Below are 18,067 nucleotides of genomic sequence, written 5' to 3'. Positions count from 1 at the left end.
CCTCCGTGTGTGTGTGTGTGTGTGTGTGTGTGTCTTCTGCTTGTTAATATGGTATAAGTTACTGCTTCAGTGCCATGACTATCTGCCTGCTGTCCTGCTTCCCACTATGATAGCAACTGGTCCTCTGAAACTGTAAGCAAGCCCCCAATTATATTTTTCTTTTATAAGTTGCCTTGATCATAGCATCTCTCCACAGCAACAGAACAATAACCAAGATACCCACCTCTTCTTTGAAGCCAAGATAGCATCTTTAACTATGTCCTCCTGTTTCCCTGGATGTCTAACCAGGACTGCCTTACTTCACAGAGCCAGTGTGAGCCCTTGACAACTCAGGGACTACAACATTTAGCTTCCTGTTTACATAAGGCCCCCTGTGAAGCTGTATTCAGTTTTATACTTTTGATTGTCCATAATAAAGTCCAGACTCAATTTTATTTCATACCCTATAGCTACATGGCCAGTAAAACTTCCTAGCTCTACCCTCTAAATACGTTCATAACTCAGGTATTCATTGATTCCTAACTTCAACCAAAATCAAAGCCCTGCGTCTCTGGCCTAAGTTACTGTAGTGATCATTTAGTTTCCTTTCTGCTTCTTTCACACAGTGGTTACTCCACATGGGGCCCAAGTGCTTGTATAAAACACGCATCCACAGAGGACTCCCACCTTCCTAACGAGTGTGTTTATAGTTCTTATGGCTGGAGATTCTGCCAGCTGGGAGTAAAACTTTGAGACAGCTTTGGGTGGAAGTTCAAGGAGAGGTCTTGAGTTTTTTTTTCTGAATTCATCATGTCTTGGAAGGCCTGTGTGTCTATGACGGATGGCTCCAAAGCCTTTTTCCAGCTAACCTATTATCAACCTCCTGCTCATCTCTTTAGCGAGTGATTTCTTGAGTCTATCCCTAATTGCTTTCTCTCTGATCCTTCTCTAACCACAGGATAATTTCCAACATATTTCTAGTCTGTTTCCCCTTGACCTTCAGCGTCACTGAAAATCTCACTACCATCAGCCAATAATGCCCACACTGTGTCCTGAAGGCTTTGCTATGTAGAAATTGTTTCTACCATGTCAAGTCCTCCATCATTCTTACGTAAAGCTTTAGGGCATGCGCATGGCTTTCCCCCCTTCTCTGCAAAGATGCACAGAGTGTTCTTTTTCAGAGTTCGTCACTGAGTCATCTATAGCACTCCACATCCCACACTTCAGGCTGACCAGCCTGCTCCTGCGAACCCTTTAGACTCTTCCCAAAGTCGCTTTCACCTTTCCTGGTACAGTGATATCAGCAGACCAGCTCTTTGGTCCCAAATGTCTGCATCAGGCTGCTTTCCACAGGTATAAGAAATACCTGAAGCTTACTCTTTTGTAAAAGCTAGGGTTGGGCTGCAGAGATGGCTCAGTGATTAAGAGTGAGTACTGAGCTTGCAGAGGACCCAAGTTCAATTCTTAGCCCTCACATTGGGAAGCTGACAGTTGCCTATGACTCTAGCTCCAGGGAAATTGCATGCTTCTGACTTCTTGCAGACACTAGCATCCTCACAAGCAGAGACATGTATGTGTGTGCACACACATATACATGCACACACATGTACCTACACACACAATTAAGAATAAAATAAATGTAAATTTTTAAATGGAGTTTATCACACAGCTTCAAATGTTCAAAGTTCAAGCAGCATGGTATCAGCTGTGACAAAGACATCTGGGCAGTGTCATATTAGGGCAGCGGGTATTGTGGCAAAGGGGTTATCGGGAAATCAGAGAGCAAGTAGGTGCAGGCGTGATTGTCTATAACCTTTTCATAAGAACCAACTAGAATGCTGCCAGAACTACATTCATCCAAGTGTCCTCAATAGACCAGTCACCTAACAATGGACTCCCCCTCTTAAAGGCTGGACCACCTCCCAATGCTGCCCCACGGAAGACCAAACCTTGAGCATACAAAACATCGAGGGATGATCCTCCCGTAGCCATGGCTCTCGACCCATCATAGCCCAGCTATGGCATCTCTGACTCCTACTCTCACCTTTCTCTTCCAGCACAGGAGATGAACACAGCAGAGGGAACTGGGGTCACTTCGACCAAGTAGCTGCCCTACGGTGGGTCCAGGACAACATTGCTAACTTCGGGGGGGACCCAGGCTCTGTGACCCTCTTTGGCGAGTCATCAGGAGGAGAGAGTGTCTCTGTCCTTGTAAGTATTCCTGGCACCAAGCCTCATGTCCAGGGTTGATGTGGGTGCTAATGGGTCTCCTTGAAGACCATTCGACCCAGCCACAGGCACTTTGGCCGGCAAGACCTGCATTGAGACTGACCCTAACTCCTGGCTCAGAAGCAGTCAGTGTAGAAATAAATACCAGGAGCTCCCAAGAAGCTCAGAGCTCAGTTTTGTGTTCTGAAGCCAAAAGAACGTCCGGCTGAGCCTGTGACCATGGTGTTCCTAGTCATCTTGCTTGTGTTCTCTCTCCTCTTCCTAATTATTTTAGCTTTGCCACGCCCCTGACATGGGGGCAGGTGTTACATATCAATAAACAGATGTGTAGGGTTGAGCCCTCATAGGCTTTTCCCATCCATTTTGGCATCTCTATTGTTGTCCTTGTTCAGCTCGTGTTTAGGACGAGACATTACAGGAGTTGTTTCTGACTTTGCTAGAAGATGCAGTCTCACAGCAAACCCCCCAATCTTACAATCTTTCCACCCCTTCTAGGCACTGGTCCCTAGTTTTAAATACCAGAGTTGTTTTGTAGATATATCGCCTGGGCTCCACATGCCTGCATTTTGATTGCCTGTAGTTTTCTGCAGTGGTCTCTATCTGTTGTTGAAAAGAGAAGTTTCGGCTCTCTGTTTGTACTTAATAACTTGGTTGGTTGGTTTGTTATTGCAAGATAGAGTTTCTCTGTGTAACTCTTATTGTCTTGGAACTCACTCAGTAGACCAGGCTGGCCTTGAACTTAGAGATGGGTTTGCTTCTGCCTTCCTTCCGAGTGCTGGAATTAAGGACCTGTGCCTCTGCTGCCCTGTTAAGACCTTCTTAACAAAAGGGAAATCATGCCTGGTACTGGAAACCTAGCCAACTACCCAGGGCTAGTGATCTTGAAAGAAAATCCACAGCTACCACTTTACTATACCAGCATGTTCCCCTAACTACATTCTAAATATCTGTCCTTATAGCCACAGATAAGTATCCTCATCAAGGAATATCTTTAAAGTTCTCTATGGATGCTCATGATCATTTTCTCCAGGATATTTTCTGAGTAATAGAGACCCTGAAACAGAATTTGTAGCTAGGAACAGCAAAGCCTTTCCTTCCGGTGTTTTTGACTATCATAGTAGGCGCATGCCGCATACTCCCTCCTCTGTCCCTAGCTCGGAGGAAAGCTGGGAAGCGATCAGAGACAAGTAAGGAGCTGTAACCTGCAGTGAGAACCAAAGTCTCCAGGCAAGGGGTGCAAGTGGAGGGAACCTTACAAGATGAGCAAGTTATTAACCATCTCCCTTGAGTACTAATTCTCCTCCTCTTCCTTTCCAGGTGTTGTCTCCCCTGACCAAGAACCTCTTCCACAGGGCCATTTCTGAGAGTGGTGTGGCCCTCACTCCATGTCTGTTCAGGGAGAATACCAGACGTGGGGCTGAGGTAGGTCACCTGGGTAGCCCAGTCTAAGCTCTCCAAGAACTGAGTAATCGGGGCCGCTGAGACTCAAGCTCCAGACAATGGCCTTCAGCTCAGTGCAATGTCCCCTGAGCGCACTGGTTCCAGTGTAACAAGGCAGAGTGCTACACTGGACGGTGACTGGTGGCCTGTAATTATAGTACATCTCTGTCAGAGTCTGGGTTCCAGTGCTCTGCAAGCAGTAATGGACTTGGGATGATTCCTCCCTGAAGCCCTGGTAGCCAGGGCTGGTTCCCAGCACATTTGTGCATTGGTTCATTCATTCATATATATAGTGGATATACCTATGTGCTTTGTAACCAAGAAAGCATCCATTCTTAAAAAGAAGATTGGTTTTTTTTAAATTGTGTAATCAAGCAAATGGCACTATTTCATCAATGAGAAGATGCCTAAAGGAAAGAGAATAACCAAATCTGATGAAACCACGTGAATCCAAAAGGAATGTTTAGTGAGAATGTGACCAATAGGTAAGCAGACAGATCAGAAAGAAGAGATATATTTACCTGGTGAGCAAAGGATAACCCAAGAAGGAGCAGCACGGGCAAACGTCCTGTGCAGAGGGGAATCCTGGATGAGAGTGAGGGAAGGCTGCTGTGCCAAACAGAGAGATCGAGCAGAGAACAGACAGAGTCAAGGGTCTCTTGCTTTTGATCTCACACCTAGCCTGTGCCACCTCTTGTGCCTCCTCCTCTAGTCAGCTCACTCCCAGGCCACAAGGGTACCACATCTGCCACTGAGATTACAAACTTCCTCTTGGCTCAAGAGGAGTAGCTTTGTCCTGTGATTTAGCAGTGGAAAGACTGTTTTTTTGTTTTGTTTTGCTTTGCTTTGACATTCTTTGTGTCAATGGGGTATGAAATCAAAAGGCAGAATTTGGGATTTTGTACTTTTTTTAGCGACCATTGCACACTGTCATTCTTAAAATGGTCAGCTTTCAGATAAGCATATACCCATGTTATCAGAGAAATGGCCACCGAGACACAAATGTGTAAACGACTCATGTCACAATCCAAGCTGGTAACAGGGGCAATACTGCTCAGTCTGGCACCTTCACCTGCTGGACTAGAGCACTTTCTGCCGCCACATCCCACACCAGCAGTCCTGAGATAGAGTCGTCCCTCTCTCTATATTCATGGAGAGTAGTGATGATGTCATCTAACTCTCCTGTTGCCTGTGGTCTCTGCAGCAAGTCGCCATTGCTGCAGGGTGTGAGGCCACCACATCGGTCGGTATAGTTCAGTGTCTGCGTGAGAAGACGGAGGAGGAGCTCTTGGCCACGACACTGAAAATGGTAGGTGTTTCTATCCCGGTGGCCCCCACACTGCTGGCCAAGATGCAGGGGTCTTTACGTCCCAAATAAACTATGTAGGGGCCTTTCAGGGACAGTGTCAACTTTCTGATACAAGCTAGATATTTTTATTGTGAAATAAATCAAATGTCTAGAAATAACTTGTTGAAAAAAATGCTTAACAGTGCCCCAGCTTTATCAAAACAATCACTTATTATAGGTGGAAGCGTTTTTCTCTTCACAGAAGTAACAACCATCCTAAATTTTAGGGCTGGAGATACTACGCACAAAGGTTCTCAGAAGTGCTACAATTTGTCTAAGAGTTGGTTAATTAATTTTATGAAATAGAATGTTGCAAATATTTTTCCTAATTTCTATCTTTTTTCTACTCTTTCTGTAAGTATTTAATCAGGAGGAATCCAGAATGGAGACAGTTAATTATAAAAAACGAAATTATCAATTGTAAGTCAGTAGTGGTATGATTCTAGGGTAATCATACATTCATCCATTTATTCATCTGTCCATCCATTGTCCATCTATCCAGTCACAAATCCATCTATTCAACCATGATGTACTTCCACAAATGCAATATCAATTCATCTATAGTGCTTCGTTTATCCTTTCTTGACCATTTGAATACCTATGTATCATCCAGCTACTGTTAATGTACACCCCACAATCCATTCCAACAAAACAATAATCTATTACAAATTACCTTCTTGTTATCATCCTCTATGAATGAATTCATCAGATTCACCAATATGCAGTGTAGTGGTAATATAAACACCCATTCATTCAGACATCTATCCAGGTACTTAGTGGGTTAGATGGGGTGAGAATACAGAGAGTACATATTCATTACACCCAGCTAAGATGCTTGAAAGGAAGATGACACAGAAGATGGGTGACCATAATGTTGTCATCATAGGGAGGCTCGTTGGAACAAACACCCAGAAAACATAGCATCTGGGACTATGTGACCTATTTCCTTCATTGGGAAGATGCCAGTGCAAAGTCAGAGGAACTTGAAACTTTGACTCCCCTACCCCTTGTTCTTGCTTTCCTTCTCTCTCGGCCCTAAATGCTGGATGATACTACTGGACCCCATAACATCCCGTTAGCCTAAGGCACTGCCTGTATTTCCTGGCACAACAGGTTCTCATAAAAATGATCAAACTAGTTTTAAAATGTAATTGACTTCTAAAGCTCAGAGACAGATATTTCAGTGATTCTCCTGGTGGCACATAAGAAAAGGAAGGCACACTAACAGTACTGACTCCAGAGCTAGGGAGCCTTACCCTGGCTCTCGGGTCTGTCTCTTGGTTTGTGCCTATCCTGCATTGTTTGTCTTACTCCACCATCATGTGCTTGTGTGCAGTAGAGCTCAGGCCATCCCACACTGGGCCAAGCTGAGGAGGGACCAGGACAGAGAACCTGGCAACTCAAGAGTGTATGTAGCTAGAGGTCGGTCTTTGGAGAGGGACACCTGCTCACCATATCTTCTGCCTTTGTCTTCACAGAAATTCTTTGCTCTTGATTTGCTTGGAGACCCCAGAGAGGTAAGGATCCCTACATTTCCATGATAGGTACTAAGCTTCAATTAACTATGAAGCCAAGAGTTCCCCTTGTGAAATGGCAGTCCTGTTCTGTGGGCATGCTGCAGAGGCCCAGAGGAGGTAGTCCCTTACCAGAGTAGGGTAGCCAGGAAAATCACAAACAATAGCTGTTCTTCACAGTTCTTACAGAGTGTGCCCAATAAATAATCCAGTCTACTGGGCTCAGGTAACTCCCTTCTCACTCACCTTCCCTGCTCATAATATGGTCCTATAAAAGGAGAGTACACTAGAACCTTCCACTGGCAAGGGGCAAAGATGTTTGGGTAAGGATCTTAGGAGACTTCACAGAGGACTCATCAGAAACTTCAACTTTGCCCTCCCACCTTGTCCTGTACTCCCACCTCCTAGCAGTGACCGTTGTCTTGTGACATTTGCTGTGTAGTGTCTACAGTCCGGTTCTATGCTCTATCCCTGGGTATCCCAGCCATTCACTAAGGGTCCTGTAGGATGATTTGAAATTCTTCCAGTCATTTATCAAGGTTGCACTATGAGGCAAGAAGCGGTTCAGCGGCTGGGATACAGCAGTGAAGCAGATAGCACTCTGGACCTTCCTGAAACCTTCTGCTCTGATGCATGCAACAGAGCGAATAGAAAAGAGTGATGTGGACTCAGATTTTACCAGTATCCACTGATGACAAAGTGGAAACAGGCAGAAGGCAAGGACCAGGCAGGCACAGAGACCATGCAGGAGGGCTTCACTGCAGCCTACCAAGAAAAAGATTGTGAGAAATACCAAGGCCTCAGCAGAAGGGTGGCAAGAAGCACTTGCGATGGGATATATTTGCAGGGATAATCCACAGGATTTGCTGATGGAAGCTGTAGAGTAAGAGATAGAGAAGAAGGAAGAATGCCCCTCTCTTCTAACCAAAGCTGGCAGAGAGTCTGGACATCACGACATAGCCACCAGCATCGCTGATCCACATAGCAATCCCTCTGACTCCTACTGTTGCTGAGGTCCCCTCTGAAGGTGCTAACATAAAAAGGACCCTCGCTATCTGTCTTCTGGCCCTTTTCTATTTTCTCTGTCCACTTTCCCTCCTGCCCCATGTCACGGTATCATCAGATTTACCCTCCACAGCACAAGCCGAAGTATGCCACCTCCTTTCTTAAAATCAGACCTGTTTATAGCACGAGTCCTCTTGCCTCCCCTGGAAACATCTTTAATCAAAACATGCCTGTACTGGGCACTTGTGAATTGCCAGATACTGTGCAGAAAACGTGATTGCCCTGTGACCCTCTCCCTAGGGCTCACACTCATCCATACCCAAGCTTCTCGGTGTTTCTGGGGATAGCCCTGCATAGTGATACCTCTACTATGTGTCCATGTGCCCTGTCCACTGTTTGGAAACCCCAGTCCTTCATCACCGTTCGGCTCTCTTCATTACCAAAGTCCACTGCCAAGGAGAAGAGCACCTGCGCCATTCGTATCACCTGCTCCCCTGCAACCTCCTTCATCAGCCTCTCTGCATTCTACACCTCGTCTAAGGCAGTAATAGTTGCACCCAGAACCTATTTGTTACCATTAACGTGCATGGTTTAGATTTTGGATCTTTGGGGTGGGTCTGCTTTGTTTTATTGAACCACGTACAGCGAGGCCTAACCAGTCATTCGTTCATCCCTTTCAGAGTGGGGCTGGGTCCTTGGAACCATGATATTCAGTCTAGGCATCTTCCAGCCCCCTCTATTCTCCAAGGAGGGAAATATTGTGCACAGAACCTGGAACTAGAAATATGACACAAAAGAGTTGTGCCATAATGACCCAATGGAGAAAAATAACTCTGCCAGTGAAAATGATCCCTAGTGCCTACTGAGCTCTTTCCAGGGACAAGCGCTATGCCGAACATTGCCTGTGCTCAGTTGTTCACTTCATGTGGGTCCCACCATACCACAGCTCTAGGACAGGCATTTAACCAAACCCACAGCCAGCTTCCCAGCTGGCAACGTGTAAACCAGGCTCCACCTAATCTTTCAAATATTTTTCATCAAGCATAAAACATAAAATCAAAATGTCTGACAGTATAGTAGGATGGATGTCATGGCCTTCTGTGTCTCGCAGAAGACATCTTGAAGGTAAGGGGGGTTCGTCTTCATGGGGAGACAGCTCACATTTTGTAGCGGTCGGATTAATAATCACCAAAGATAATAGATATTTGAACAAGTTTAATAACAAAACCAGACTCACGAAACCAAGGTTCCAGCGGAGTAGCCGGCGGAGACAGGAGAGGAAGGGAAGGGGCGCGCAGCCTCTGCCCGCCCAATATATCAGTAAACATACGCCCGAGGGCAGCCCGCCCCCAAGGGGAGGGCTTATCCCTACAACATTTCAATATAGACAGATGGGTGGAGTTGGTCTGTCTTCATCGTGGATTCTGTGCTTATGGATTGAGCTATTTGTAAAAATGTGTTTCTAAGTGCCCAAAATAAACTCGAAGTACTTTGTGCCTGCTCACAGGCGAGGCAGGGAGTGGTGAATGTCTGAGGCACGTGGTACCCAAATTCCATCTTAAAGCAAAGCAATGTGCTGCTTCCTCCATCTCCCTCATGAGGAAGTGCTCCTCTCCGGTGGGCTTGCTACATCATTTCCCACACTTTGACGCTGTCACTGATTTCTTGTTTAAAAAGCTAGAGAGTACGGAAGAAGGTGTAACTAAACACACCAGTGCTGCAATATGCATTATTAATTGTGTGTGTGTGTGTGTGTGTGTGTGTGTGTGTGTGTGTGTGTGTGAAGTGAGCCCCCTTCAGGTTTCGGTTGCAGAACTATTGGGTATGAGTTTGGTGACAATGTCAGCAATGCATTAGATCCACAAGAAGAGACATGTAGGTTAGGTTGTTCTGCCAAATGTCAATATGACACCTGTAACATCTGATAAAGCTGCAAAAAAAAAAGGAGAAAGAGGCTGAATCTGTGAGTTTATGACATGAGGAAGAATATTAGAAACAAGTAGTAGACAATGTGGTTGTGAAAACAAAGCCAGAGAAATCTACAGTTATGTTCCTCGGGGTCAGGAGCAGGTTAAGCCCTTCCTCGAGGTGCCTTTCCCATGGCAATGCAGAGTGATCTGCTTCTTACTAGCTCTCTGCTCCACAATCCCAAATGTCCTGAGTGCTGACAGGGTTCCAGGAGTAAAAAATCCACAAATGGACTTCCATGGCAAGTGACAGTCAAAATGTTATGTATGTGACATCATCAGACATCAGTGAGAGGGCTAAAGAGATGGCTTAAGATCAAGAGCATTTGCTAGTGCTGCAAGGACCTGACTTCTGTTCCTAGCCACAGTGTTGGGTGGCTCCCAACCACCTGTAACTCCAGCTTCAGGGGATCCAACGCCTCTTCTGACCTATGTGGGCACCTGCACTCGTGTGCACATGCCTCCACACAAACACATGCACTTAACTAAAATTAAAATAAGCCTTTAAACAGAGCACCAATGAACTTCATGTTTCAACTTGGATCCCATCTCTACAGAACTTCATTATGTATACACGAGTATTCCAGAACTTACCACTGCCCCATCACCTTACCAGAGACACCCACAGGTCAGAGTTCTATCCCCTCACAGGGGGCTTTGAGCATCTGTGGCCACTGCCCATTCTTATGTAGTTTGATAGTATGTGCTTGACCCTCAGACAGATGACAAAGGGAGCATGGGTGTTCTGGGGAGCAACTAACCACGTGTCACTTCATTCTCCAGAGCTACCCATTCCTGACTACTGTGATTGATGGGGTGCTTCTGCCAAAGGCACCGGAAGAGATTCTGGCTGAGAAGAATTTCAACACCGTGCCCTACATCGTGGGGATCAACAAGCAAGAGTTTGGCTGGTATATTCCCACGGTGAGGAAGTAGTGATCTCATAGACTTCACCCCAGAACCCATCATCACCTGCCACCAGGACTTCTGCCTTTTCTGAACCTTTCTCTGAATCCAAGGAAGCTGTTCCCATGGTCACAAGTGAACATTTCCATGGAAACATTCTCCAACTCCAACTGTACCCTGGGAAGTGCAGTCCTCAGAGCTCTGCTCTGCTTTTTTTTTTCTTTCCTAAAGAACCCTGAAAAGCTGAGTGAGAGATCTGAAGTGATGAGAATTGTCCAGATTTCTCTTGATCTTAGCCCCAAGGCCAAGAAGGGATGGCAGTTGTTCAGATGGGAGAACTAGGGATGCCTAGAAAGGAGAGGGAGCTGGAGGGCAGGAGTCAGGCTGGAACGCAGCAGCTTCCACCTTGATGGTGAACTCACATGCCGGGGATTGCCACGGGCACACTAACCAAGACCAGGGAAGACTGGTTTCACGTAAGTGAAAACTGACATGCAAAGGAAAATGGGATTTTCTTGAGTTAAAAATAAACAATGAGAAATACACATTCAAGTAGAACGATAGGGTTCATTTCATAGTACGAACACGCTAGGGGAAAGTTCATGTACAAAGTTAACTGATCCCTGGCGCCAGTAGTGGAGAGGTTTCAGTGCCACTGTGATAGGAAAGGTGAGCTAGATAGAGAAGTGTTAGTCCGCACCCACCTGCAGGAGAAACTTCCTTCTCTTCATGGAAGGACTCAGCTGGAAACTGAAGTTGAGCGCTTACCAAAGTTAGGGATGTTTCTTTCAAAAAAAAAAAATGAGTAGAGAGAACAAGAGCAATCTCCCCAAATCGCTCCCTGGTCCTTGAGGAAACTGTTTTCATTGAGGCATTAATATCTCAAGGGGCATCATAAAGATTTTTAACTGTGAACTCTCTATGGTAGATGCTTTAGCAGAGATCAGGGCAATCTTCTCAGCCCCAGGTTTTCTTCTGGCAGCACTGAGTTCCCCAAGTAAGCATGGCAGGGGGCTAGGTCATGCTTCTACAGCCATGTTGATGGTAGCTTGTCTCTGGCTGCAGAGGTTTGCACACATCGACACATGGTAAGAGTTCTGTAGTTCTTGATACAGGTTTTCAGAGATTATCAAATGTCATAATGGTTACTTATGAAATGAGTGGTGGGATGTCTTGTGTCCTCTGTCCCTCAGTTCTTAGCTTCTAAATACATGCTCTTAATTTTTCCCTCACTGCATAGAGAATCTTTGTGTGTATTCCAGCTTCATAAACAGACACCCACACACAAACGCACTTACACACACACTCACACACTGAACACACATGTACATGCACACACAATCATCTCCGGCTAACCTTGCTTTTAATCTCTCTTGTGAGTTCATTCACTTTCTGGAAAAGTCCATCAAGCTAACCATTATTGTCTAATTCATCAAAACCCATGAACACCAAGGCTTATAAACACCTTCATTGTGCTTCAGTTTGGTTGACTGATTAGCCTGTTTGGTTATCCCAATTAATTCCGAAAATTTACAGCCAACTGACTATTTCTTTAACAGATGATGGGCTATCCACTCTCTGAAGGCAAACTGGATCAGAAGACAGCCACATCCCTCCTATGGAAGTCCTACCCACTTACTGTAAGTACAAGGGCAATCGTGGAGAAAAGTTGAATTTAAGGAAGAGCTGGGAGCTTGCCCTCAGTCACAGGTGAATTAAATGGTAGGGTAAAATAGCTGGAATCTGGAGTTCCCATCCCAGAGTAAGGATTAGCATAGCATTGAAGTTGGTCATAGTCAATTGAAGTCTTCTCAATGGGCTGGGAAAATCACATTGCTCGTTGGTGGGGGTGGGCTCTTTCTTGATGTATTTCAGAACATCTCTAAGGAACTGACTCCAATGGCCATTGAGAAATATCTGGGAGGATCAAACGGCCCCGACGAAAATAAAAACCTCTTTTTAGATATGATGGGAGATGTGTTATTTGCTGTACCATCCGTGATTGTGGCCCGCTATCATAGAGGTGAGTCCCAGGGGCCGTACAAGAGAGGGACACCGACTCCCCAATACAGTCAGATGTGGAAACTGCTGAGGGTCAGGACTCAGAGACTCAGTCCATATGGCCCAGAGGTGATGTGGGGCGTGGTCAACATTGTGCTCTTTCACATGAGTCTCTAGAACAGGACACAAATGCAAGTCGCCATTTGGGGGTTAATCTCAGTAAACACTCCTAAGGAGGTAAGGATATGATACTTGAAGGAGGCCAGTCAATGATCCACTGCCAAGTCTGTGTCTCCTGTGGATAGATGGAACTGGGCTCTTAGAATCATGTGGAGGACGCACCTCAGGGTTATCTCATCTAAGTAGCAAAAGGAGCTACTCATATCCACTGTAATACCCTTGCCATCAGTGGAAAGCTATTCAATGAGTTAGCTCCTTGCCACTTTGACCTGTTGCACACATGGTCAAGGTAATCCATAGCCATAGACAGAGCCCATGCAAAGGTGCTGGAGCTGACCTGCCTGTCAACAAGGGTGTGTATGAGGCACAGCAGAATCTTCTCGGGGCTCCGCATCTGGAGCTATGCTGCTATATACAGAGATTAAATCAAACACAGAGAGCTTGGCAAAGCCTGACAAGAGACTGAATAAGGAGATAGATAACTGATAAGACAGATAGATAGATGAGAGGGGGGGGTCTACTGGGGGAATAGACTTGTGGGATTATGAAGGCCAAGAAGTCTGGGGCCAAAACAGAACAGAGACTCTGGGGTTCTGGCAAAGTGACCACCACAAGGTGGAAAGCCTCGGGACCACCGAAACCAATGGTGTGCTTTTGGGTCTAGTTCAGAAGTTCAGAGCCTTTTGGGAACCCCAGATGTAAGTCTGACCATCCAAATGAGAACATCCTGGAGTTCTGGGCAGGATTTCAGGGACAAGAGAAGCTCCAGGAGAGAGGATGTCACCTTCTCTCTGCTTTCTTCTCTGCAGTGTTGAGCAGGTCTGATGACACCTGTCCATACTGAGAATAGACCTTTCCCGTTAGTGTACCAACTCATATTTCAGTCTCCCTTGGAAAGACCTTGCTCACATAGGTAGAAGTAATTAGCTGACACAATGATCCACTGAGCAGGAGCAATGTTGCCATGGGGCTAAGACATGATGTCTTTGGGGGTGAGAGAAGAAGGCAAAGGGGAAAGGCAAGCTCACTTTCCCTTCATGCCCAAAGGCCTTAACACTCCCAACCAAGCATGACTCAAATAAGAATCCCAAGTTTCAAGGATTCATGAAGCCTAGAAGAAAGAGTCTTCGCTGTCTTCACGGTCTTGCATTCAAATGTCCTCATATTCAGGCAGAGTGGGTTTGCATCCCCCTTTTCTGGATGATCAAGAAAAACACTGGGGGTGCTCAAAATCAGGCTGACAGAAGATGCCTACTAGGTGCAGGTCTGCTCAGGATGAAGGAGCACGGGGTGTCATCACTGAAGTGCATACACACACACACACACACACACACACACACTGCCTCAATTGTGCTCACTCCCTCACAGTGAAAACTTGTTCGAATCCCAGTTACTCTCCCCCAGCAGCCCCAAACAAGTCCCTAGGATCCCCTAAGGTTCTGTTTTCCTCCAGCTGTGAATCTGGGGGTCTTCCTGCACAGGCAGAGGAGTTTATATCATCTGCGTGAGTCTGGTAACATGTACTGTACACGAATCCATGTCTTCTCAGATGCTGGAGCCCCCACCTACATGTATGAATTTAAGTATCGTCCAAGTTTCGTGTCTGACATGAGACCCAAGACGGTGATAGCAGACCACGGTGATGAAGTGTACTCTGTTTGGGGGGCACCATTTCTGAAAGGTAACACCTCTTTGTTGGCTTGAACTTCAAGATAGGAGCTTTGGGCTCTAGGCCTAGTTTGGTGGCCTTAAGTGTCTCTTCTTCAAATCCCCATTTCCTAATAGGATTGTTAGTTTCTTTATACATTTCCGTGGCAAAATACCTGACCGAAGCAACTTCAGGAGAACGGGATTGTTCCCACTCACTGTTTTAAAGGGCCACAGTTCACCATGGTGAGGAAAGCATGGTGGCTGGGGCATAGCATTAGCTGGTCACATGACATAGGACTTAAGAAGCAGAGGGGTAGTAGGGAGTGAGTGGAGCCAGGCTATAAATCTCAATGTTCACCCCTAGTGAGCTACCCCCTAAAAGCTCCACAGCCTTCCCAAACAGTGCCACCATTTGGGGGCCTAGTGTTCTAACACGCAAACCCAACAAGGACATTTTACATACAAACCACAGCAAAGATGTAGTGATCGCAAGCAATCCCCACTATTTCTACTCCTCTAACAGGCACACAGGAAGCTATACTCCTAGGCAAAGTGGTCGCGCTCATGAGCCTAACCCGTGGTATCAGTAGGCCAAGTGGAGGGTCATCTACATGGCAAGAATGCCGCTCTTTTATTTCCTAATCACAGGAGCCTATAGAGTGTGAGAGAAGAGGGACTTAATGCTGTTGTTAAGCTTGGGTAGGGTCTACTATGTATCTTTTCTTATCTCTGCCTATATATCAAAATACCAAAAGTTTAGAATTTTTAATAATAGTATTTAAAGAAAACTTCTCACAGATATCTTCAGCACATGGGTGTCCAGTGTGTGTAAGTGACCCATGACTCACATCACAGCTATTCAGAGGACACTGGCCTCTCTGAGTATGTCCTACTTAGGTGTCACTTTAGAACACTAATAGTTCAGGTATATTTTGAAATCTATGAGACCGCAAGAACATCCTGTGCCTTAAGTAGGGAGGGAAGAACAGGTGACCATGAGAAATAAAGGTAGCCAGCTTGTGAACAGACTACACACCCATTGTGAGTCCCAGACTCAGATTTCCAGACTTAAATAGAACACTCAGTCCAACTGTTCTGCAAACGCGGATTCCGAGTCAGCAGGCAAGAGTGCAGACTGTATCTCTAAACACTCCCAGCATATGCTACCACTGCCCATGAACTTCACCATGGTCAAGAAAGGACTCTTGTCTTCTTCCCCTCAGAGGGTGCCTCGGAGGAAGAGATCAACCTCAGCAAGACGATGATGAAGCTTTGGGGCAATTTTGCTCGAAAAGGGTGAGGCTGATGAAAAAGATGGAGCAGGCTTGGTGGGCGATGTGGGGTGCTGGGAAGACTCCAATTGGGAAGGGGTAGTTTCTAAAGTCTGAGTGACCAAAACAGCAGCCATAGTGTCCGACAGGGAGAACTCCATAAGAATGGACAGGTTGCCCCACAAGATGGAAAGTGTCTTATATATGACCTCTCAGAAGTGATTGGCCAAGAAATTCCCAGAACCCTCAGAGAAATGTGAGGACCACACAGCAGCTTTAAGGACCTCTGTTTGACTCTGTTCTCAGGAACCCCAATGGGGAGGGATTGCCACACTGGCCAGAGTACGACCAGAAGGAAGGGTACCTGCAGATTGGAGACACCATTCAGCAAGCCCAGAAGCTGAAAGACAAGGAAGTGGCTTTCTGGACTGAGCTCCGAGCTATGAAGGTGGAGGAGCCATCCAAAGGAGACACGGAGAAATGAGGAGGAAGCGGTGGAGCCCTGGAAGCTTTTAGCAGCCAGGGCAAAGCTGTTCCACAGCAAGTGTTTGTAATTCAGAGTTTCCTCATCACCGAGGCTGGAGAGCTGTGTGTCCGGGATGGGTAGAAACCAGGGGAAAGAAATGTTTGCTTTCAATTTGTAAAATAAGTGAAATGGTGTTTTTTTTTTTTGGGGGGGGGCAGGGATCAAATCAGTGTCTGAGTCTTGAACTACTGATGAGCCCATCCTCCTCAGAGAGATGGAGAGGTCACCACCAGCAGGGGAAACCACTCCTGTGGGAATAGCTTGGCCTGTATATGTGCTGAATCCCAGCATGCTTTGAGATGCTAATGGGGACTTTGGACATATCCAACAATGAACATGGACAGAATGATGATACATATGTGTGATGGGACGGTCTCAGTGTTCTCTAGTCTTGACCTCAGCAGCTCTCTCTGTTCTCATGTTCCCCAAAGAGATTAATTCAGACAAGATGCACACTACAAGAGTAGATCGTGTAGTCAAGATTTTAATTACAACAAACAAAGAAACAGAAATAAACTCTTTTAGGAAAATTGTGAGCTGAGCCGCAATTGCCCCAATCCCAGCAGGCAAGGCACTTACATCTCCCTTCTGCCCACTCTCCCCTTCTCTCTTGCTTCTTCCAGGATGGACACTTCCATGAAGGAGATGTTTTTTTTTTTCTTCTTGAAAACCCGTTTTTCCAGAATTCAGTTTGTAAACATATAAGACAGAAACATATGTACAGGGACTTAAAGTTCACTAGGGTGAGGGCTACGGCTCTCAGCCCGTGGTGCCCTAGCGAGGAAATCCCTGATACAGCCAGAGACCACAACCATCTACTGTTCTTCATGCTCTATTCTTGGAAGACCCTGAGCTGGCCTGTCCTGAGTGACCAGTTGACCACCACTGTTCCCTTTATAACTTTTGTTAGTGTCTTGAGAAAGCCCCCTGTAGTTTTTTTATGTACATTTTAGGGACCTTTGGTAAGTCCCTACCAGAGTTAGCTTCCTGCCTAAGGAGAAGAAGATAGATGCTGTGTTGACTGTGGCACCTTTGCATCTGTCCCCTGACTCTGTCATAGTTCCTCAGTCCCTTCCTGAGCATAGCCCTTTTGGCTATCTCTTTTAAACCATTCTGAACCTTTCTGTATCTGGAAGGACATCTGATCCACATGCAGACCACTGCAGTAGTTCCCTAAAGTATAATTCCAAAAATGGCCTCAAGAAAACTCTGAGAAGAGATTTCTGGATTCGCTGGGACATATGTGCTCCAAGGAGCCCCACTCTATCCTAACAGCGCCGAAACCTGTATTACCACCCAAACCATGACTTCCTGTATGGGAGAGCTGAGGTTGCAGGGTCAATGATTACCCAGAAGTCAAGGGGAGGACAGACACTTCTCCCTTAAAGAAGAGAATCCTTCAACCATCTTGTAGAGAGCAACACTCCAACTCTGTCTATTAAATATTAAGCAACCCTTAAATAGATGCACATGGATTTCTCTTATCAATGCATATGCCTTATCTCACAATAATGAGGTTTATTTTATTTTATTTTATGAGACAGGGTTTCTCTGTGTAGTCCTGGCTGTCCTAGAAGTTGCTCTGTAGAACAGGCTGGTCTTGAACTCAGAGATCTACTTGCTTTACCTCTTGAGTGCCGGAATTAAAGATGTGCACCACCTCTTTCTGGCTAGCTCAGTGGATAGAACATGAGACTCTTAATCTCAGGATCATGGGTTCATGCCCCATAGTGGGCACAACTTGTTAAGAAAAAAAACCACAGGCATCTGTTTAAGGGGTATCAAGGAATTATTAAGATATAAAAGGGGAAATATGCTCACGAATACAGGATATGTTAAACCCAGTTGCAGCATTCTTGGAAATCTGGGGCCTGATCACACACTACTTAACGCTGCCTGCTTCAGTCTTCACCCCACAAGAAAGAGTGACTACTGCCCTCCTTCCTTATAAGCAGTCATGTAGGCAAACAAGAAGACATTGGGCCAGATAGCAAAAGGTCATGGGCATAATGAATACCCACTACACTCCTGGGTAAACTTGGGGTGGGGGT

General features: G+C 45.8%; 1 protein-coding gene across 2 annotated transcripts in view; it reads left to right on the top strand.

Moving 5' to 3' along the window:
* The window catches only part of LOC126502580 (carboxylesterase 1C-like), a 54,237-nt gene extending 37,657 nt beyond the window's left edge, over positions 1–16,580 (top strand). The window contains exons 6-15 of one of the 2 annotated variants that reach the window (XM_050143719.1): positions 2,037–2,190; positions 3,526–3,630; positions 4,853–4,957; positions 6,475–6,513; positions 10,266–10,406; positions 11,948–12,028; positions 12,264–12,411; positions 14,119–14,250; positions 15,443–15,515; positions 15,797–16,580. In XM_050143719.1, coding sequence (XP_049999676.1) covers positions 2,037–2,190; positions 3,526–3,630; positions 4,853–4,957; positions 6,475–6,513; positions 10,266–10,406; positions 11,948–12,028; positions 12,264–12,411; positions 14,119–14,250; positions 15,443–15,515; positions 15,797–15,974 — 1,156 coding nt within the window. In that variant the 3' untranslated portion in view covers positions 15,975–16,580. The remainder of the gene's footprint in view (positions 1–2,036; positions 2,191–3,525; positions 3,631–4,852; positions 4,958–6,474; positions 6,514–10,265; positions 10,407–11,947; positions 12,029–12,263; positions 12,412–14,118; positions 14,251–15,442; positions 15,516–15,796) is intronic. The other variant, XM_050143720.1, reaches the window with a different exon arrangement.
* Positions 16,581–18,067: the final 1,487 nt, after the last annotated feature.

The sequence above is a fragment of the Alexandromys fortis genome, unplaced genomic scaffold, assembly GCF_014885135.2.
Source record: "Alexandromys fortis isolate MF-2015 unplaced genomic scaffold, M_Fortis_MF-2015_v1.1 scaffold_1, whole genome shotgun sequence".
Classification (NCBI taxonomy): Eukaryota; Metazoa; Chordata; class Mammalia; order Rodentia; family Cricetidae; genus Alexandromys; species Alexandromys fortis.
The sequence above is the reverse complement of the archived record's forward strand: the minus strand, read 5'-3'. Positions and strand labels throughout refer to the sequence as shown.